The following is a 23,260-nucleotide window of genomic DNA, read 5'->3' as shown; positions in this document are numbered from 1 at the left end:
ACTGCCCAGAACATAGTAGGGGCTCTATGTTTGTTTTCTCCCCTTTACTCTATTTCATTTGTAGGTAGGGTAGGTATTACCAAACTGGGAAACAAAAACTATTACCTAGCTCTAACTTTTACCATAAATCTAGCCACTTCGCTTCTTTGGATTAGAGTATGAATTTGAGAACCTTCATTTAGAATACTAAAATTTTCAAAAATATTTGTTAATATTCAGTTGCAGTAGGATATTTTTATCAGATGAATTTGCTTCATATTTATGATAATAACTTTGAAAAACAGTACTATATTCTTTCAATTCAAATGTCCTTCAAAATACATTGGCAAATAAAGCCAATATTTCACAATAATAAAGAAGTTTTCTATGCTTTTCCCCATATCAGCACACAATTTTTCAAAGTCTTCCTTTTAACTGACTTAAATAAAAAAGTTGATTATTTTTGTAACAATGTGACAAAATAAATTTAGTTCTTCACTCATATTTCTTGATACGCTATTGCTTGTAAGGAATACAATGTGTCCAAAGCAAATGGTGGGGAAGGATGTCACATTTTTAGATAAGGATATGTCATCCTAGCATCACCTGAGCTCTGTCTCTACAGAGCCCAATAAAATTCTCCAACATATTTTTGTTTAAAAATCTATCAAATAATATTGAAAATTCCTCTTGATGTGGTATTGCTATCAGTAAGTTTTGAAGGTAATGAATCTTTCCTAATATCATTTCCAAAAATACTGTACAACCAATTGAATATTTATAACTATCTCTTTTACCTTATCCATGTTCAATGCCAAGCAGGAAGAGTTAAGTTTCTTAATTGATTACGTCTTCTCGTATGCTTTGCTCCCCTTCCTACCACATTATCTGTAAGTTGCTTTGCATATGATTCAAAGAGCATCATTTCAATCGTGTCAATAACTGTAAGTATCAGTAATGTTTTTCTGGGCAAATTGGGGTTATTACATTTAGCAATTTCTTTTTTTTTTTTTAATATAACCTTATTTTTAGTTTTCAACATTCACTTCCACAAGTTTTTGAGTTCCAAATTTCTCACCCCTCTCCCCCCAAGATGGCATGCATTCTGAATATCCCTTCCCCTAGTCTGTCCTCTGTTCTATCTCTGTCCCCTTCTCTTATCCCCTTCCCCTTATGTTTTCCTGTAGAGCAGGATAAACTTCTGCACCCCATTTCTACATTTCTTATTTCCCAGTAGCATGTGAAAACATTTTTTTTTAAGCAGAGTTTTTTAAAACTTTAGGTTTCAAATTTTCTCTCTTCCTCCCTCCCCACCCACCCTCATTGAAAAGGCAAGCAACTCAACATAGGTTGTATATGTGCAGTTATGTAAAACACGTCCATAGCAGACATGTTGTGAAACACTAACTCTAGTTCCCTTAATTCTATCTTGCCCTCCCATTTATTCTATTCTTTCTTTTGACCCTGGCCCTCCTCAGAAGTACTTGCTTCTGACTGCCCCCTTTCCCTATCTGCTCTCCTCTCTATCATCCCCCTGCTCTCTTGTCCCCTTCTCCCCCTATTTTCCATAGGGTAAGACAGATTTCCTTACCCAACTGAATGTGTATGTTATTCCCTCCTTAAGCCAAATCCTATGAGATAAGATTCACTCATTCCTCTCACCTTCCCCATTTCCCCTCCACTGTAAGAGCATTTTTTTTCTTTTTTTTTTGTGAGATAATTTACCCATTCTACCTCTCCCTTTCTTCCTCTCCCAGTATAACCCTCTCTAATTCCTTAATTTTATTCTCCAGATATGACCCCTTAATCTTCAACTCACCCCGTGCCCTCCATCTATCCATCTATACATACAGATAATTTTTTCTCCTCCAACTACCCTAATACTGACAAAGGTCTCATGAGTTATAAATATCATCTTTCTATGCAGTAATGTAAACAGTTCAATCTTAATAAGTCTCTTATGATTTCTCTTTCCTGTTTACCTCTTCATGTTCCACTGGAGTCCTGTATTTGAAAGTCAAATTTTCTATTCAGCTCTGGTCTTTTCATAGGAATGCTTGAAAGTCCTCTATTTCACTGAATGACCATTTTTTCCCCTGAAGGATTATACTCAGTTTTGCTGGGTAGGTGATTCTTGGTTGTAATCCTATCTCCTTTGCCCTCCAGAATATTATATTCCATGCCCTGTGGTCCTTTAATGTAGAAGCTGCTAAATCTTGTGTTATCCTGATTGTGTTTCCACAGTACTTGAACTGTTTCCTTCTGGCAGCTTGTAATATTTTCTCCTTGACCTGGGAACTCTGGAATTTGGCTATATATTCCTAGGAGTTTTCCTTTGGGGATCTCTTTCAGGAGGAGATCTGTGGATTCTTTCAATTTCTATTTTGCCCTCTGGTTCTAATGTATCAGGGCAGTTTTCCTTGATAATTTCTTGAAAGATGATGTCTAGGCTCTCTTTTTGATCATGGCTTTCAGATAGTCCAATAATTTTTAAATTCTCTCTCCTGGATCTATTTTCCAGGTCAGTTGTTTTTCCAATGAGATATTTCACATTGTTTTCTAATTTTTCATTCTTTTGGATTTGTTCTACTGTGTCATGATTTCTCATAAAGTCACTATCTTCCAATTGCTCTATTCTAATTTTTAAGGAAGTATTTTCTTCAGTAAGCTTTTGGACTTCCTTTTCCATTTGGCCAATTTTTCTTTTTAGGGCATTTTTCTCCTCATTGGCTTTTTGGACCTCTTTTGCCATTTGGGTTAGGCTATTTTTTAAGGTGTTATTTTTTCAGTATTTTTTTGGGTCTCCTTTAGCAAGCTGTTGACTTGTTTTTCGTGATTTTTCTTGCATTTCTCTTCCAGTTTTTCCTCTACTTCCCTTACTTGCTTCTCAAATCCCTTTTGAGCTCTTCCAAGGCCTGGGACTGATTCATATTTTTCTTGGAGGCTTTGGATGAAGGAGCTTTGACTTTGTTGTCTTCTTCTGGTTGTATATTTTGATCTTCTTTTCCACCAAAGTAAGATAATGTAGTCTGACTCTTTTTGTGCTGCTTGCTCATGATCCCAACCAATTACTTGAGTTTTAAACTCTTTGTTAAGGTACAAATCTGCTTCCAATGTGGAGAATGTACTGTTCCAAGCTTTGGCGGGTTTTACAGCTGTTTTCAGAGATGCTTGTAGGGACCTGTAAATTTTCAGTTCTTTCAAGGTGGTATGACAAGGGGTGAGGTGTTTGCTCCTTTCCTGGCCTGTGACTACAAGTACTCCTTTCTGTCCTGTAACTGTGAGGAAAGGTTCCTCTCCACAGCCACTACAAGCTCCACTGTACCAGAGCTCCTCCTCACCCTAGCACCGCCGCCCAGAACTGTGGCCCAGATCCAAACACGGGCAAAGCAAGATATTCCTGCCTCAGCACTGGGAAAGAGATCCCTGAAGTCCCTCTCTGATCAGCCACTGGATTCCCCCTCAATCTGTTGGCCGGAAGCTCGGGAAGCAGCTGCCGCCCCCAGGGCCACGCTCTTGGGGAATAGAGCTGAGACCCCACCTTCCTTTCTCAGCACGGACAGAAACAGACTTTTCCCATGTCACTGCTTTCACTCCGCCATCTTGGCTCCGCCTCCCATTTAGCAATTTCTTAAACATTGCTCTAAGGAGGCAGCTAGGTGGCTCAGTGGATAGAGCACTGGGCCTGGAATCAGGATGACCTGAATTCAAATCCAGCCTTAGATACTTACTAGCATTGTGGCCCTGGGCAAATCACTTAAACCTGTTTGTCTTAATCTATTGGAAAGGGAAATGGCAAATCATTCCAGTATTTTTGCCAAGAAAACCCCATGGTCAGTATAGTCCATGGCGGTAAACAAAGAGTCAGTCACGACTGAACAGCTAAACAACAAGAAGAAGACTTAAAAAATTATTTTTATGTCACATAGTCCTGGAAGAAAAAAAAAAGGTGTCTTTTAGTATGGAAAATATCTTATTTTCTCTAGAAAAATTTCATTGACTTGCCAGTATATCCTGGATATACAATTATACTTATTATTGAGTTATTTTTTTAAGTTACCAGTTTGGAGGAAACTAGCTTATTATATGGCACTTATATCACAAAAAGAATGATGTTGAGGAAATTAAATACGGTACTTTTATCTTCTACATAAGGATTTTTTAAAATTTATACATCACATTCAAATGAAGAAAGCAGAATTATATCACAATTGTTGTTATGAACTTATGCTGATAGCTACTGTAGCAAAATGCACCCATACTTTGCACCAACAAAACCTTGATCTTGTTTATGCATACAATATTAAACAAAATGGTCCTGCATTCATTGTTAATGAGAGAAAATTCATCCAGCTAAGTCTGTTTTCTTATTGACCTTGAATTTTGTTTTCATCAAAAACAGTGGATGTATTCTTGTGCAAATTTAACTTGAAAATATACAACAGATTTTAGTCATTACTCCATCCCTCAGAGGGCCCTGGAAAGGGAGGTACTACATAGTTAGGCCTCCTTGTCAAGATAAACTTTTCTAAGCAACCTTTTAATCCCATCTGTTGCTCTCTCTTCCTCCCTCCCTCTCCTTCCTTCTCTCTTTGTTTTCTCTCACTGCCTCTTTCACTCCTTTTTATGCCCAGGTTTCCAACACCCTTATTTCATATTCCCACCAACATACATTCCATGGGCCAAACCTGACATAGACTGGTCATGGTAGTACAGATTCAAGAGTGAAGTGAAATGAGTCATACTTAACAAAAGGATGCTTATTTATCCACAACATGAAAAGGACAGTCAATAAGAATATAGCACTTGAACTGAGGAGATACAGTTCCCATTATCTTCATACAGAAAGGTATCTGCTCAGCACAGACATGGGACAGTGACCAAATCTTAACAGCAATGACTCCACAGCACCTTTTATACCCTTAAGAAATCAGGAATCCATGTTAATGGCTACATGGCTTCGTTTAGCCTCCTGGGCCAATAAAGTCTCAGATAAAACTTCCTTGCCTTTTAGGAAAAGAAATGGCCTAGTCTACACATCAAGGAACTCTAGAAGATATTGCTTTTGCAATACCTCCTCCCTTAGTGGCAAGGTCCTAAAGATGTTCTAGAAGACCTTCTAACACTTATAGGGCTTTAAGGACATTACCAGAAAACCCTAATCTTGGGTACTCAAGAGGCCTGGAAGAGGCAGAACTAGGAGAGAGAAAAATAAACAAACAAAAAAAGTAAACCAGAAGTATAGTAAAAACAAAGTAAAACAAAACAAAAAGGTAAATAAATTAACATCTAGTCCCTTGAAAGAGTAACTAAATAAGGAAGAGAATGAAGACTATAAGTCTTAGACTTCACCTCTCCCCTTTGGAAAGAGTGAGTCCAGATCTCAACAGTCACCTGTTCCATGTGGTTTGTGATGGTAAACCTTTGCAGTTCGTAGTGGGTCTTACGATGTAAAGTACTGATAATAAACAGGAGCAGCACCAGAGACATAAGAGCTACAATAAGGGGAGTACAAGTGATAGAACTTCTAGTAAGGTCACCAATTCTCACCTCTTGCATACAGCCAGTCCTGGTGTTAATGCTGACACGGAGACTCCCAAGGTGATTACTAGACCAAAAGACAGGACATTCCTCTACCTGGGAGGGCCAGTGGTAGGGTAATGCCAAATTTCTGCTCCTTTAGAGGCATCTGTTGAGGGCTACTCCCTTCTTTCATGGGGGCTGCCAAGGATTTACCTTTACCTTTATCCAGGAACTTAGGACTACCATCAAATGACCTACAGGACTTCATTTCTTCCAGGTAAATTAACCTTCACCTCTGTTACGCAGAGACAGTTTCACCCTAATGCAGTGCCATTAGATAGCAAGGTCCATCACAATAATACTATTTTTTGGTAAAGATACATAATGGACTCCTTCCCAGATAAAAGCGAACTTCTGACTACTCTCAGCCTCAGGAATAGAGAAAAAAAAATAGAAAAAAAATGGAGACAACTACAAAACACTCATCAGGGACCTTGGCTACCTGGACCACTAAATTGATAAGGTCAAAAACAGCTACAGTGCAAGAGGCAGAGCCAAGATGGTGGAGAAAAGTAAGTTCCCTGAATTCTTCCCAATTTCCCTCAAAACAACTTTAAGTTAAGTCTGAAAATAAATTCTAGAGTAACAGAACCTACAAAAGGACAGGATGAAACATTTTCCAGCCCAAGATAATTTAGAAGGACTACAGAAAAGGTCTGTCTCACTTGGGTTAGAAGGGAGTGCAGCCCAGTTCAGGCAGTGTCCTGCAAGCCAGTGGGAGGTCTCTAACCCCAGCACAGGTCAGCAATCATAGCCCCGCAGTCCTCGCTCAGCAGCAAAGTAGGCCAGCTATGAAGCTTCTAGCCCCACAGCAGCAGGCAAGCCACCAGCCCAAGATCACCCTTTGCAACAGGCAAGCCATCAGCCCCAGAGACCCTGGCACTGCCAGCCAAAGACGAGGCCCCTGGCCCCTGGCCCCTGGTGCAAGAAGCTTGAAACAGTGTGTGTCTCCTGTACAATAGGGAGCAGAGATCAACTTTAAAGTCATAAAATAGGCTGGAAAATGAGCAAACAACAAAGCAAGAAGCTTGAAACAGTGTGTGTCTCCTATACTCTAGGGAGCAGAGCTTAATTTCAAAATCACAAAATAGGCTGGAAAATAAGCAAACAACAACAACAAAATCCTGACCATAGAAAGCTACTATGGTGACAGAGAAGATCAAAACAAAAACTCAGAAGAGGATACCAATGCCTAAATGTGGAGCCTAAAAGAGAAATATGAATTGGCCTCAGGACCCAAAAGTGCTCCTGGAAGAGCTCAAACAGAATTTTTAAAATTTAGTATTTTATTTTTTCCCCAATAACATGTAAAATCAAATTTTAACATTCATTTAAAAAAATTTTGAGTTCCAAATTCTCTCTCTCCTTCCCTCCCCCTACTATTGAGAAGGCACGCAATTTGATATGTTACACATAGGTAGTAAAGCAAACAGCCAGAAAGAAACAATTCAAATATCAAGGAGTCATAGTCAGGATTACACAGCATTTAAGAGCTTCTATGTTAAAGTTTCAGAGGGCTTAAAATATTATATTCTGGGAAGTAAAGGAGCTTGGATTACAACTAGAAATTACTATCCAGAAAAACTGAGCATTTTCAGGAGGAAAAATGGACAGTCAATGAAATAGGGCACTTTCAAATAATTCTAATGAAAAGGCCAAAGTTGAACAGAAAATTCAATTTTCAAATACAAAACTCAACAGAAGCATAAAAAGGTAAACAGGAAAGAAAAAAAACACATTACATAAGGTTAAACTATCTGCATCTCTACAGAAGAGGATGATACTTATAGCTGTTAAGAACTATATTTCTATTAGGCAGTTAGAAAGATTATAAATACACAGAGGATGCAGGTAAAGGATGATTTTGATGGATGGGATGATATTTAAAAAAATTAAAGGGAGAGAAACAGGATTGCACGGGGAGAAGAGAGGGGAGAGGCAGAATGGAGTAAATTCAATCACATGAAAAGGCATTAAAGACCTATTATAGTAGAGGGAAAAAAGAAAGGGGGGTAAGCATTGTTTGAACCTTACTCTCATTGGATTTGGTTCAAAGAGGGAATAACATACATACTCAGTTGGGTAAAGAAATCTATCTCATCCCATAGAAAAGTAGCAGTGGAGGGGGACAAGAAAATGAGGGGCCAACAGAAGGGAAAGCAGATTGAGGAAGATGGTGGTAGGAAGCAAAACCCTGGTGAGGAGGGACAAGGTGAAAGGAGAAAGAAAAGTATAAATAGGAGGAAAATTGGATAGAAGGCTATACACAATTAGTAATCATAACTGTGAATATGAATGAGATGAACTCTCACATAAAAGAGAAACAGATAGCAGAGTGGATTAAAAACCAGAATCCTACAATATGTTGTTTACAAGAAACACATTTGAAGCAGAAAGACACACACAAAGTAAAGGTAAAAGGCTAGGGAACAATATATTATGTTTCACATGAAGTTAAGAAAAAAAGCAGCCGTAGCAATCATGATCTCAGAAGAAGTAAAAGCAAAAAGAGATCTAATTAAAAGAGACAAGGAAGGAAATTCCATCTTGCAAAGTGAAGTGATCAAAAACAAGAGAACACTGTACACGCTAAGAGCAACACTGTGTGACAGCCAACTATAACTGACTTAGCTCTTCTCAGTAATACAGTGATCCAAGACAATTCCAAAAGACTCATGATGGAAAATTCTATCCACATCCAGAGAAAGAATTGATGGAAATTGAATGAAAACTGAAACATATTATTTTCTCTTTATTTTTTTCATGATCTTCTCATTTTGCTGTTTCTTCTTTCACAACATGACTAATAAGGAAATGTGTTTTACATGACTGCACATATATAACCTATATCAAATTTCTTACCACCTTAGAGAGGGGGAAGGAGAGGAAGGGAGGGAAATAATTTAGAACTCAAAATTTTATTAAAAAATGTACAATTTGTCTTTTCATGTAACTGGAAAAAATGAAATATTATTAAAATAGTTAAGTGATAGGTGCAATAACTTTATTTGGCTCCCTTTAGTCTACTGTAGGCTGCCTGATACCATCTATGGCATCATTGGCCATATGGCATTGTTGTTTGGCAGTTAGGTATTGTGGATAGAGTGATAGACCTGGATTCAGGAAGACCTTAGTTTAAATCCATTCTCAGACACTTATGAGCTATGTATCCCTGGGAAGTCACTTGACCTTTATCTACCTAATGTATAAAATGGGGATAATAACTACTTTCCTCTCAGGGTTGCTGCAAAGATATAATAAGATATGGGTAAAGAGTTTTGCAAATATGAAAGCACTATATAAACATCAGCTATATTAAATCATCACCACCATCATCATTATAATTATATAGAGAAATGCTATAGTTGGCACATTCTCGCCTCTTTCATCCCCATAACTAGAAGAGGATAGGGTATATTTTATATATATATATATATATATATATGTGTGTGTGTGTGTGTGTGTGTGTGTGTGTGTGTGTGTAAAAATGTACGTGTGTATATAGAAAAGAGAAAATAGACCTCTCAAGGGATCTGATATTATTTGGTCTTTACTAAATAGGGTGTCTTGGGGGCATTTCAAATGTTTCAGTTTGTCCCAATTCATAAAAAATCTCAAAGAGGTTGCCTAAGGAGCCCACACAGGTACCTAATACCAAGTGGTCATTTCTTTCTTCAGTGGTCTCCTAATCCTCCCCATAACAGTCTGAGGAAACTGAAGTATCTTGACGAGTTGTATGAAAGTAACCTAACAGCCACTATCCAACCACAACAATCCTATATATCCAATTTGGATTGGGTTTTACAGAACTTTCTAGGGTTTGGTGAGACTGAAAGACCCTTACTGCCCTATACCAGACTTGTGTGATAGAGCTTTATCAGCACCTTACCAGGCTGATGATCAATGGCTTCCCCATTAATTTGATATTGTAGGAGCCACACCTAAAGATCCCTCCAGGACAGGACATCAGGTTTCTTCCAACCATCTTCAGAACACTTATTTGCCCTTATAGCTATATTTGCCCTGAGGGCAAGTGAAACTGTCTTGATGTCCTACTTTAATTTCACAATGGACCTGCCCACATTTCTATGGTAGTGTGGCAGAAGAGACAAAAAGCTGAAGCTAAACCATGCAGGTAAAGCTATACCCAGAATGTCAGATCTAATTGCCCCGGAAGCAGGTGTCTTTTCCCTTCCTTTCATTGATCCAATGTTATCAAACCAATCTTTTTAAATATATCATCCCCTTTCTTGTACACTTCAGTGAGGGAACTGGCTGCAATGAGAATTCATTCCTATGAGGGTCAGTCACAACTCCCATCTCAGTGACCTAAACAGGGACAAAGGACATTCCCCCTCTAACTAGCTTTGCAAAAGCAAATCCTCTTTAACTTGCCTGAACTGATAGAACTCTGAGACAGACAGGAACTCTTAATCAACTCCATTAAATGACATGCTCATTAACCATTTTCCTTATGACTCCTTAGGTTGCTGTTTAAATTCCTGTAATTTCCCCAGGTCCTGGCTGCTGAAAGGCCACCTACCTTCTGACCCCTGCCCCCATCACCAGGTAGATGTAGCAATATGGTAAATCAGATTGTGACAGATTTCTACTTTTCATCTTCATTTTCACTTATAGTCTCTTCCATTTTATGCCCTATTTCACGTTTTTCAGTGAAACTTCTGGATTGGAAACTTCTGTCTGTGGTCTGCCTGCTGCCTGTTGGCCTCTGACACCATTAGCACTGTGATCCAATTCTGCCTTAATTATCACCAAATGTTGTAGGATAAGCCTACACAGGTTGGACTGTAGATGAAATACAGTACTCACGAAACATTTGGTACTTAAGGAAAGGAGAATCAACAACTCTATAGAACTTCTTTTAGGCTGACATGGCTCACTTCATCCCCATACAGAAACACATCTGGTCATCATGGCAGGATGTGGTAACTTGAACCACAAAAGGACATCAGCAAAAGGATAAAAGTCTGAAGGGAACTGAATACACTTAATCTGGCCTCTTTTGTTTCCCTGGGCAACTAAGAAGCTGTGTTACCAGCAACAAGGCATGGGCCTTAACCTCCTGGGCCAATCAAGTCTTACTGACAGCTTGCTTTTTAGGGAAAGAACCAGTCTACCTACATAGTGGAGGACCCTAGTGGATATTGTTCTTACCATACTACTGCTCAAGATACCAGCTTATAACTCTTCTTTATTAAGCCAAAATTGCAGGAGGAAAAAATTGCAATTCAGTTTCCTATAACCACTCATTTCTGTACTCTTAATATTCCAAATCTGACCTCAATAATCTACTGAAAGTCTTTCTTCATAGTCCCTAAAAACTTCCACTCCTTAACTACTAAATCCTATGAACTTTTCTTAGTTATCTTGTACCGGTCAAGTCTCTGCAGCTCTCAACATGAAAACCACCTCATCTTCCAATATACTCACTCTTCCCTTGTCATCCATGTTATTGCTCATCCTGGTTATCCTGACTTGATAACTGCTCCTTTTCTGTCTCCTTCACTTGTTTGTGACCTAGCTTTCTTCTCTCAAAGGGTTTTCCCTGAGCCTTCCACTCTACTCCCTCTATATTCTCTTAGTTCTCTCATTAACTCCAGTGAATGTAATGATCAGCCCTATGTAGATCACTTCCAAAAGTACATATCTAGTCATATTGTCTCTACTAAAATCCAGTTCCATATCCCTAGGTATCCTAATGTTGCCACCTGAATAAAACACTGGCATCCAAAATTTAACACGTCCAAAATTTAACCTATCATTTGTCCCCTGAAATCTGTTCCTCTACCAACTTCTCCATTTTTGCTGATTACACTACCAACCTCTTAGTCAACTTGTTCAAAACTCTGGAGTCATATTTGACATTGCCTTCTCTTCTATCCTCTATTCTATCACTTGGAAAGTCTTTTGACTTCACCCTTCTTAACACTTTATATCTATCTTCTTTTTCCTACTTAAATACCCACTACCCTTATTTAGATTATCATTACTCCTTCTCTGGAATAATGTAATAACTTCTTAACCAAATTCCCTGCATCCTGTCACAACGGGGTGGTGTGATACAGTCCCCCATCGTGAAGAAGTTGAGGAGCCTACTTCTGTAAAACCATGAAGATGTATAATGGAAATGTTCTGTTCCACTACTTCAGAGAATGTGCAGACATTCTGTAGCTGACTCTGGTCTGCAAATAAGTATACAAACTCTGACTAGGATAAGTATACAAACTGATTGTCTACACAGCCAGAACTAGGATGAATTCAAAAGACACTAGTCAGCTAGGGTAGATGGCTTGGTTATGGCTCTTTCAGAACTGACTATTTTTAGAGAAGGACAAGCTACTGTGGGAGACAGTATTCTCCCACTCAGAGCTGGTAGGAAGTCAAGTGTGCATGACCCTGCTTTTGCTTCTTTATCTGGTATGTCTATACTTTCCTGCTTTTAGATGAAGAAGAATAGAGATGGTTATGATCCTGTGAGCCTTGAAAGGTCAAGAGAATCCACTAGCAGGAGGTCTAGTGAGTCTATCCTGAATTTTGTGGCCAGTAAGCCCAGAAGTGAAAGCCTGGAGAGGAGACCTCAGCCTGTGGTTATGCTGTTTTTGGAACTGAACCTGCTAGGGCAAATGCTATTATGTAGAAACTGTGTTAAGTTTGAGCCCACTCTTTCCAAGCATATAAGAGAATGTATTCCCAGCTGTTGGGGGAAATGTTCTTTTCTTCCTTCTTTCCTTCCTTCCTTCCTTCCTTCCTTCCTTCCTTCCTTCCTTCCTTCCTTCCTTCCTTCCTTCCTTCCTTCCTTCCTTCCTTCCTTCCTTCCTTCCTTCCTTCCTTCCTTCCTTCCTTCCTTCCTTCCTTCCTTCCTTCCTTCCTTCCTTCCTTCCTTCCTTCCTTCCTTCCTTCCTTCCTTCCTTCCTTCCTTCCTTCCTTCTTTCTTTCTTTCTTTCTTTCTTTCTTTCTCTCTTTCTTTCTTTCTTTCTTTTGCTTTATCTTCTCAGTAAATATAATTTTGTAAAAGGTAGTTCATGTTATTTGGTTAAATGAAACTGGGGCACTAGTCATTCTTCATTAACAGGAGGGTAGAACAAATGAGATTTGGAGTTTAAACTAATGGCATTAGAGGAAGACACACTCAATTCCTCTGGAGTACCCCAATAACCATAAGAGGGAAATGTAGCCAGCCTTGCTATATTATAATGAATCTAGTAGCAGAGTACTGTTCTTTGTATCATAGACCCCTTGGGAGGTCTGGGAAAGCCTAAGAATCACTTTTCAGAATAATGTTTTTAAATGAATAAAATAAAATACATAGGATTACAAAAGAATTAATTTTATAGAAATATAATTATTAATTTAAAAAAATACAAGTTCATGAAGCCAGGTTAAGAAACCCTGCTCTAGAGTATTTCTACATATTCTCTTGCTCAGGGACCATCTTCCACACAGTTGTCTAAATAATTTTCCTAAAATAAAAGTTTAATCAATATTGCTACCCTGATCAAAAATTGTGAGGGTTTTCTTGCTGCCTCTAGGATAAAATATAAACTCCCTATTAAGTCTCCCCCCCATACTACCCTTCCAGAATTCACAGACTTGACATGCCAGCCAGATTAGATACTACTAGACTAGATACTCCATGAATTCAAATATATCATCTCCTGTCTTCATATCTTTGCAAGGCAACCCTGGAATGTAGTACCTGCTTCTCAGATTCCTTGTCTTTTTTAAGGTAAGTTTGGGTGCCAACTCCTAATGGAATCCTTCTCTGATTCACTCATATGTCAGTGTTCTCTCCTTCCTCAAAATACCTTGTATTTACTTATTCATGTACATATTGAATCCCCCCAAAATAATGTAAGCTCCTTGAGGAGCAACTATTTGTTTTTGTCTTTATATCCATAACACTTGGCACAATGCCCAGTGCATAATGTTCAATTAACAAATATTTGAAATGTCAGAGACTGTATTCAAACCGAATTTCCTGACTACATTCTATGTTTTTTCTACTACAATCCACTGCCTCTACTTTATTCCAGGAAAGAAGGTTATATGCTTTGTAGGTGCCATTATAATATCAATCATATTACTAAGCATTTTTGAAAAACTGGTAAAGTCCCAGATTTTAATATTTTATGATGAGCACAAAATCCTGTGTACTGTGATGTATTTTTTGAGTTAGCACACTTAATATATGATGAAAACTAATAAGCTATATCAAAAGTAAATTTAAAGAGAGATAAATTTAGTTCTATGATGTATCTCTTATAATAATATAAAAGCAATAAGCCAAAATAAGTGTTTATAAGAGCTTAAAAAATTAAAATGAAAAAATTTATAGTATTCAAATTTATTTTATAATTCAACATATTTATTGGTAGTTTTGAGAAACATTGAGAGCAGATTATAATCCCCTCTTTTCAAGGATTTCAAACCTTTAAATACTAGCTCCTCTATGGAAGGTAGTGATAAATCTGTAAATTATCAAACGATAATATAAGATTTACCACATGTAACCTTGTGAATTTTGAATTACTCCTGCATTATTTTAAACTCTACATATTCATGACAATTAGTAAGAATTTTGCTGAAGCAAATGTCTGTGGGCTCAAGTTTCAATTGATTTCCAATACAGTGCAAATTCTGCCTGACAACCTTATACTCTAAGTCAAGAGACCCTGCATGAAATGTCACATTTCTCGATTTATCACTAAATCAGTCAATACCAGCTTTTTTTCTGAACCCACAGTCATTCACCTTGTGTAGTGTGTGTACAGCAGAGCTCTGACCTCAAATAATGAAATGAACTAGTGACCCTTGACCAGAAAAACACAGAATACTTGTTTTCATTCTCTGAGTAGCATCTCTGCCACTATTATCTGTTAAAAATAAAACTAAAAAAGAGTAACATTCAAAAATCACTATAAATAGTTTGAAAGCATGTATCTTTTAAATTTGCATCCTATTTAATTTTTTCAGATCAAGAGATAGAAAGAAATGTAGAAAGTGGTAGAGAAAGGATAGTCATAAAATAGAGTAATGTGAAAAGCCAGAAAACCTTATAGAAGGAGAGAAGCTTAGATCACAGATGACAGAGCAAATAAGAGAAAGAGAAGAGGACACTGGGGAAAAAGATGAGGAAGGGGATCATACAATTTGATTTAAAAAATTTATTTCTTTCTCATAATAAGCTGAATTTTTTAAAAAATCAAGACTTCCTATTAAAATGTACACCTCCAGATACAAAGCCAAGGATTGCAGAGAGCTAAAAGGGAAGAAAATCTATGAAGCTTTCTGAAACCTGGTAATCTTTCTCCCTGGTAATCTGAACTCCTACGGCACTTACAGTGTGCACATACAAGTTGTGACCATGAATTTTATTATCTTAACATATGCATGTGAGCTTTCTTAGTAGAAGACAGCCTTTAAGGCTGCATTTTGCTCTACTGAGCCAAATACTTTCTAAAAAATAATCAACAAATAGTAAACATAGCAGTATCCTATATTCTCTGGACCTTTTAGATATGGAGATGTGATCTAGTTTAGAAAATTGTTTGAAAATCTCCTTGTCATATTTTCATCAAGCATTCCCTTGATAAGTATATAGCTTATTCTCATTAAGATTTTTTATAGATATGATAAAGTAGGCAAATGGTACAATAATTACTGATGTCCTCTTGACAGGGTTTTTTTTTTTAGAAATAATACCATCTGTAATTTTTTCTAGTCAGTTGTTATCATTCCATTTCAGTTATCGAAGAAATGAATCTCTTGAAATCTCAAAATTGTGTTGTTTCAAGAATGAATTTCTTTTACACAGACTTGATCTGGTCCCATCCATTTACTCATTTTTGTCTTTTTAGTACGTTTTCCACTTCCCCATATAGCTCACTAGGGACTGAGATGTTAAGATGTTATACTTCTGTTATCATTGAGGTTGAAAACATTTTGTTAGAGAAATTCTAACAGATTTGTTTCTTGTTCTTTTTGATTCCTTCCAGCTGATCCTATCACAAGAGCAAAGGATAGAATTTTGTGTTGGACATCTTTTAGTCCTAGGCAAATCCCTATATATCTACTTCATATATCAAAGAAATGTCAGTATATGAAGTACTGAACACAAAGCCCTGAGTGAATGGTAACCTGTTCATTGCATGTTTAGATGCTAACAACTGGCACAGAAAAGTTAGAAGTTAAATGAGAAATTTAGACCATGAACAAACTTTGGAATCTTTGTTCTTTGTATGAGCTTATGACCTTATGCACAAGATAGTTTCTTGGGAATCTAGCTAAGACTAGGAAGAAAAAAAAAAGAAAAAGAAAAAATCTTCTATCTCTATAAGAAGATGTCCAAAGTCAACCTTGGGATAAGTCAGACTCCCCACTTCCCCTTCTCTTTCTTCATCCCATCAGCTGATTAAAGTAATCAGAAAATCTTCAAGTATATATCTGAAACACAATGCCTTGCTTCCCCAGCAACTGCCAATTTCTAGCCCCAACACAGCAAAGGGGTTACATACTGATATCAGGAACAGGACTTTTCCTGAACAAAAAGGCAAAAATGGAATTTTTGCTTTACAGCTTCCACACTACCACCGTAAGCTCAACTCAGATTTGGAGGTCCACAGTATCCCTTCTGTCTGCAGACTTCCCAAGGCCCTGGTCAGCTCATTTAACATATTTCGTTTGGACATACAGTGTCGTCTATGGGTTGTTCTCCTCCCTTTCCTAGGATGCTGTTTTACTACTTAATTAGTCCTCTACAGAGGCTTTTGTCATCAAATGAAGTCAGTGAAATTGGTAGAAGAAATTGACCAAGTTTCCTCATTTTAAAATTTCTACAACTCACAAAATTAGCTCATTGAAATTGATACAGTAAGTAGCCCCAGTTCAAGCCCTTTGTTGTTTTGGTAACAACATACAGTAAAAAGATAGAAAGGAAGGCCACAAGTACCTTTGGATGGATCTTTGATGGAGAATTCACAGAAGAAATGGACAAGAGTCATACAGAATTAGAAGGATTGGGATCTATACTACTGAAAAGTGAATATGTAATTCAAAATTTTAAAAATGTTAAAAAAAATTGTTTTTACATGTAGTTGGGAAAATACTTAAAAAATAAAGCAAAACAAAATTAAGTATCACTATTAAAGTAATGAGACTGATTTCCTTATATATCTTATAAATTGACTTTAAATGCAATTCTAAAACATCAACGTCTCCATCAGTGAAATATATTCTTCCTAAAGTGAGAACTTGTAAAAATAATTCATTTCAAACAATGAGAATGCTTCTCTCCATTTACCACCCTACTCCCAAAAAGCACAGTCTCTGATCATAAGTAATTTATAATTTAATCAAGGGCATGGATTATACACAACTAACTAAAATACATGGTAGAAAATGATTAACTGCATAAATTAATCAGTATCCAGAAAAGTTCAAGAAAAGAAGAATGATTTCTTACTAGGAGGAGCAGAAAGCTTCCTGAAGGAAATGGCAATTTAGAAGGCTAGTTGTCAAAAAGTAGAGATAAGCACTAGGTTAAGTGCTAAGAATACAAACACAACAGTGAAACAGTCCTTGCCCTCAAAGTGTTTATATTCCAGTAGAATGAGACAACACATAAAAGAGAGGAAGCCAGGGAAAGGAAGTGAATGGTGATACAGGATGTTAAGCCTGGTCTTCAGTCTGGGACTAGCACAATATAGGAGGCCATAAGTGGCTGACCCTCTAATCAGAATTATATGGTGAACAGCCCACCCAGCTTGACTGAAGTATGGAGTATGCAGGGAAAAAAATATTTGAAATAAAACTGGAAAGGAAGATTGGAAGTCAGATTGTATAGGTTCTAGAAACAAGCTAAGAAATTTACATTAGTTGTTTGGCACTCACTGGTGTGCTCCTGAAGGAGAGTGATGTGATCAGACTTGTGCTATGGAATGATTACTTTGGCAACAGTATTATAGACTGAAAAAGAATACAATACTCAAAGTGAAAGGAGACAATGACAAAGACAAAAGAAGTGAAAAGGACTGGACGGAGCCAAGAGATTTTTTTTTTTGAGGTAGAATCAACAAGATTTATCAATTGATTAGATTTGGAGGGTAAGAGAAAGGGAAAAGTCAAGAATAACTTAGTTGAGTAGAAGAACGGCAAATCATCTTCAGTAAGTAATAATTAAAACTGCAAATCATCTTCAGTAAGTAATAATTAAAACTGAAAGAATATAAAACTGCTAACAGAGAGAATGTAATAGAGAAAAGAGTAAGCTACAAAGGTGTTCACATTTAAGCGGCTGGGAAAAAAAAGATCAATTAGTAAAGTAGAAAAAACAGTACAGATCAATATCACAGAAGCCAAGGAAGAAGAAAAGATCAAAGAGCAGGGCAAAATCAACAGTATCAAATGCTGCAGAAAGGAAGAAGAGGATGTATAGGTGGATAAAAGCCACTGGATGTGGCAATGAGAATGTCAAGAGCAACCTTGGAGAGAGCAGTTTCAGTAAATGGTAGGAAAAAAAAAGCCATACTGGAAAGGATTAAAGGATAAATGGGTTGGTTGTTGTCCTTCATTGCTGAAGAGGACCAAAATGACACCACCATGTTGTAGTCAAGGTACAGTGTGTCTGTGACTGATCAGACCAATACTAGCTCTGAAGGCTCTAACACAGGTCAAGCACAAATAGTCCATATGAACATTTGGAATGGAAATGTCTCTAAATTTGTACATTCCATGTTTGCTTTGCTCACAGAGCACTGCACCTTCTTAGATGTGGGCACACCATTCCAGGCAGTCCTTTGCCAGTGTTTCTCCCATGTCACACAATTGATTCCAAAGCTCTTCAGAGAGTGCTTGAGAGTGTCCTTGTATCACCTCTTCTGATGTCCATGTGAGCAAATGCCTTCTGTGAGTTCTTGATATAATAGTCTTTTAGGCAAACATTAGGAATTCTAACAATGTGGCCAAGCCCATCGGCATTGTGCTTTCTGCAAAAGAGTTTCAATACTTGGCGTTTTAGCTCAAGAAAGGACCTCAGTGTACCTTATCTTACCAGATGACCTTAAGAATCTTCCTAAGACAATTCAAATGGAAGTGATTCAGTTTCCTAGCATGTCATTGCTATACTGGTATATTTCACACTGTAATATTTCATAGGCACATAACAATGAGGTCAGCACAATGGCACTGTAGATCTTCAGTTTGGTAGGCAGTCTAATACGTCTTCTCTCCCACATTTTCTTTCAGAGCCTCTCAAACACTGAGCTATCTCTGGACAATGTGTGGGTCAACCTCATTATCAATGTGTACATCCTTGTAAAAGTTTACTGCCAAGGTAAGTGAACTTATCCACAGCATTCAAAATTTCTCCATTTGCTGTAACTGATAGTTCCATGTATGGATGGCGTGGTGTTAGCTGGTGGAGAACCTTATTTTCTTGGTGTTAGGCCAAAGTTAGAACAAGTAGAAGAGAAATGATCCATACTTCGTTGCATCTCAGTCTCAGAGGTTGCACTGAGTGCCCAATCATCCATGAACAAAAAAATCATGCACCAACTCTCCCTGTACTTTAATCTTGGGCCTGTAACCTTTCCAACTTAAATAATTTACCATTACTGTGGTAGCTGACCTTGATGCTATTTTCATCCTCGTTGAAGGCATCTTACATTACTGAAAACACCATGCTAAAAAGCATGGGAGCAGGAACACAACCTTGCTTCACTCCATCAATGACTGGGAAAGTGCAAGAGTGTTGTCCATTATCCAGAACCTGTGCAAGTATGCCATCATGAAACTGACGTAAAATATTGATGAACTTCTCCAGGCAACCAAATTTTGCCATAATTTTCCAAAAACCCTCACAAGTGACAGTATCAAAGGCCTTAGATTGATGAATATTGTGTGCAGACCTTTGCTCCGTTCCTGGCATTTCTCCTTGAGTTGTCGGGCAGCAAACACCACATTGACCACTCCTCACTCCTTTCTGAAGTACATTGGTTCTTAAGTAAACAATCATTTTCTGGGTAAAGGATCAGCTTTTTAAAAAAGGACTCTGGAAAAAATCTTGCCAGCAGTGACTAAGAGAGAGACCTCTTTGTGACTGTCACAGGACAATGTATTTCCTTTACCTTTACTGAGATGGACAATGGAGAATTGAATTCCTGAGGGATAACTCCTCTTGCCATATAACCTGGAAAATTTCAGTCAGCTTTTATATGAGCAATGGACCACCTGCCTTGTAAATCTCAGCTGGACTAGAATCAGCAGCAGGCACTTTTGCCACAAGAGGAACTAAAAGGCATTCAAAACCTCTTTTTCAGGTGGAAGTTTGCCTAGAGAGAGATTGACTTCTACCTGAGTTATATGGTCAATGGCTTCAGCACTGATTGATGAACGTCTCTTGAGAACACTATGGAAGTGTTCAGCCCAGCTCTCCAGGATCAAGTCCTTATCACTAATCAATATCGGTCCATCAGCACTGATCAGTCGAGATGCACCATAGGTCTCTGGCCCATAAATACCTTTTAGGCCATCATAAAAACACTAATGGCAAACCCTGCGGAGTTCTCATTTTTTTACTTAGCAGCTTCTGAATTTCCCCATCATTTTCATAAACCAATTTGGATGTTTGTGGAGTGTTCTGGCCCAGATGAGTAAATGTAGTGCTGTATACCAAATCTCTGAAAAGCTGCCCACTCCTTTTTGGTTCCACTGTTGCCAGCCAATAACAAATGTTTGAGATGTGGAAAAACTGGGACACTAATGCACTTTTGGTGCAACTGTGAACTAGTACAGCCATTCTGGAGAACAATTTGAAACTATACCTAAAGGGCTATAAAACTTTGTACATATTAACTGCAATATTATAAGGATGATCAACCATGAAAATGTAGCTATTCTCATCAAAACAATGATCCAAAACAATTCCGAAAGACCCATGCTGAAAAAATGGTATCCACCTAAAGAGAAAACTGATGAACTCTGAATGGAAACTCTGAATGGGAACAGAAGCATTTCTTACTTTATTTTAATTTTTAAATTTTATTTGTGTTTTTTTTTGAAATATGGTTCATATGGAAATATATTTTGCATAACTTTACATGTAATACTGATATCAATCTGCTTCCTTCTCGAGGAGTGGGGAGAGGGAGGAGGAAAGGAGAGAATTTTTAACTTAACATTTTTTAAAATGATTGTTAAAAAACTGACTATAAAGGACATATGAAGAAAGATGCTACCTGTATCCAGAGAAAGAACTAATATAGAAGTAGGTATAGAACAATTTTACATGTATACCTATTTGTGTTTAATGGTAGCCATCTCTAAGGTGGTTGGGGTGAGGAAAACAAAGAAAAAAAGAAATTTACATTTTGACTTCATCATATATTTAAAAGTTTTGCATGGTAGATTTGCAGTTTTGTATGCAATCATCTTTTTTGTTGTGCTATGTTGTAGAAGTGCTTGTTTTGTTCCATGAATTAAGAATAAAATAAATTTTTTAATATGTTTTTACATGTAATCTAGAAATAGTTAATGAATAGTAAGCAAACTGGGACAGCAAGGAATAGTTTACCTATCAGATTAATGGAGAACAGAAGAATTCATGACCAAACAGGAGATAGAGAACATTATGAAATACAAAATGGATAACTTTGATTACATTACATTGAAAAGTTTTTGCACAAACAAAGCCAACACAACCAAGATTAGAAGGAAAGTAGGAAACTGGGAAAGAATTTTACAACCAATCTCTCTGATAAGGGTAACAACTTGAAGCTAGGGTTATCTGTGGTTTAAACTCTATGCAAAACAAAACAAAAAAACACAAAACACTGCCATTGATCTTAACCACTTATCTACCATCTAATAGATTACAGTCAGTAGGGGCAATAAAATTAGACAAAGATTCTAGCAATACTTTATGTCATTGTTCCTCTAATCCATGGGTGAGGTCATTAATAAAGTTTTTTTGGCTTCAAAAAAAATTAAAATGTTTTTACATGTAATCTAGAAGTAGTTAATGAAATAAATAAAAATAAATTTCCAAGATAAAAATATTAAAATATAATTGTCTGAATAAGATACATTGGGATCTAAGAGAAAAGAATTAAGTGAACAGGAACAATCAAACTGCTGAGCAGGGAACAGGGAAAATAGGAGTACAGGACTAAACAGAAGCTGAGTTGAAAATCAAGAAATAGATATTACTAGAGTTAATGGAAAAAAGAAAAGGAGTCCAAAAGAAAAAAAGGTAAGGAAATTAATGCTAAAACCAGGAAAAGAAGAAAGAAACTCAAATGTGCCAAAGACAGTAAACTGCTTTTGTTTAATTGTCTATCAGGGTAGCTAGGTGGCACAGTAAATAGAGTGCTGGGCCTGAAGTCAGGAAGACTCATCTTTCAGAGTTCAAATCCAGCCTCAGACACTTACCAGCTGTGTGACCCTGAGTAAGTCACTTAACCTTCTTTGTCTCAGTTCATCACTTATAAAATGAGCTGGAGAAGGAAATAGCAACCACTCCAATTTCTTTGCCAAGAAAACTTTAAAAAGGGTCATGAAGAGTTGTACATGACTGAAAAATGACTTGACTACAGTTGTTTATCAGGCAAAGAATCAGTGATATTGAAGAAGAATTAGATAGGTATGAGATTTCATTTAACAATATATGACCACCACATAGTACCTGGACAAGGTGCTTTTTATAATCTACATTATTTACAAATGTGTACATACTCTTTCAGAGACTTCTCCAGTTCCCTGGCTCGTGAAATGGCTTCATCTCTCTCCTCATTGGCTAACTGGAGTCTAGACATGATAGCTTCATCACGTTCCCTCTGTGCAAAATAGATTTCTTCAACCAGAGCTGTAAAAATAAACAATTTGTACTTACCAGAAAAAATTGAAAGGGATATGGATATTTAACATATAAGAAATACTACACTCTTTGTTTAATGAATACATGTGTACCCAACCAAATTATTCCAAAATCAATCTAATTTCTAGAGAAAGCATCACTATAAATAACTACTGAAATAGTTTTAGAAATGAGGAACTGAAATAATAGGTTACAGATATAGATTTTGCACATACTCTCAATTCAGAAGCACAAGCTCAGAACTTAAACAAATTCTTGAAGAGTCCTTTAAACTGTAAAACCTCAGATTTCTCCTAAGACATTCTAATTTCTTAGAGATGATGCTTCTGGGCAAATTAAAGGATCAAACTATATCCACGAATTCTTGACTAACTAAATGAAACTTAGATAATTTTCTCTACCAAGACCTTTCTTGACAAGTAATTTACACGTTTCACTTTTCATAAAGGCAGCAATTTTAGTGCCAATGCATACATTTTATGAATACATATATTTCTTTTTAAAGGTATGTCTCTGTCAAGGTAACCTCTGTATGCATTTTTGGTTTATCAGTTTATCTTTTAAACAAGTTTTGTATATACCTTGTCCTGAACAATGTGGTATTTAAAAACAAAAACTTAATAATGATAGAGAAATCTAAACCCTTTCACCTAAATTTCTAAATACTGGAGATTTGAGAAAATTTGCAAGATGACACAGTAATTATTTTCAACATACTCCAAGAAGTCCAAAATAAGAAGAAATGTGCTCAACAGAGTAATGTAAGCTATTAAAACAGGAGGAAAATGGAAATACTACCACAAGATG

General features: G+C 37.0%; 1 protein-coding gene across 4 annotated transcripts in view; it reads right to left on the bottom strand.

Annotated features, from left to right (window-relative positions):
• Nucleotides 1–23,260, bottom strand: part of MIPOL1 (mirror-image polydactyly 1) — a 470,789-nt gene that overhangs the window by 316,279 nt on the left and 131,250 nt on the right. For all 4 annotated transcript variants that reach the window (XM_020991342.1, XM_020991354.1, XM_078150326.1 and 1 more), the window contains exon 8: nucleotides 22,312–22,441. In XM_020991342.1, coding sequence (XP_020847001.1) covers nucleotides 22,312–22,441 — 130 coding nt within the window. The remainder of the gene's footprint in view (nucleotides 1–22,311; nucleotides 22,442–23,260) is intronic.

This window comes from Phascolarctos cinereus, unplaced genomic scaffold, assembly GCF_003287225.1.
Source record: "Phascolarctos cinereus isolate Bilbo 61053 unplaced genomic scaffold, phaCin_HiC Scaffold_2;HRSCAF=192, whole genome shotgun sequence".
Lineage (NCBI taxonomy): Eukaryota > Metazoa > Chordata > Mammalia > Diprotodontia > Phascolarctidae > Phascolarctos > Phascolarctos cinereus.
Note: the sequence above shows the minus strand (reverse complement) of the source record. Positions and strands in the feature narration are given on the sequence as shown.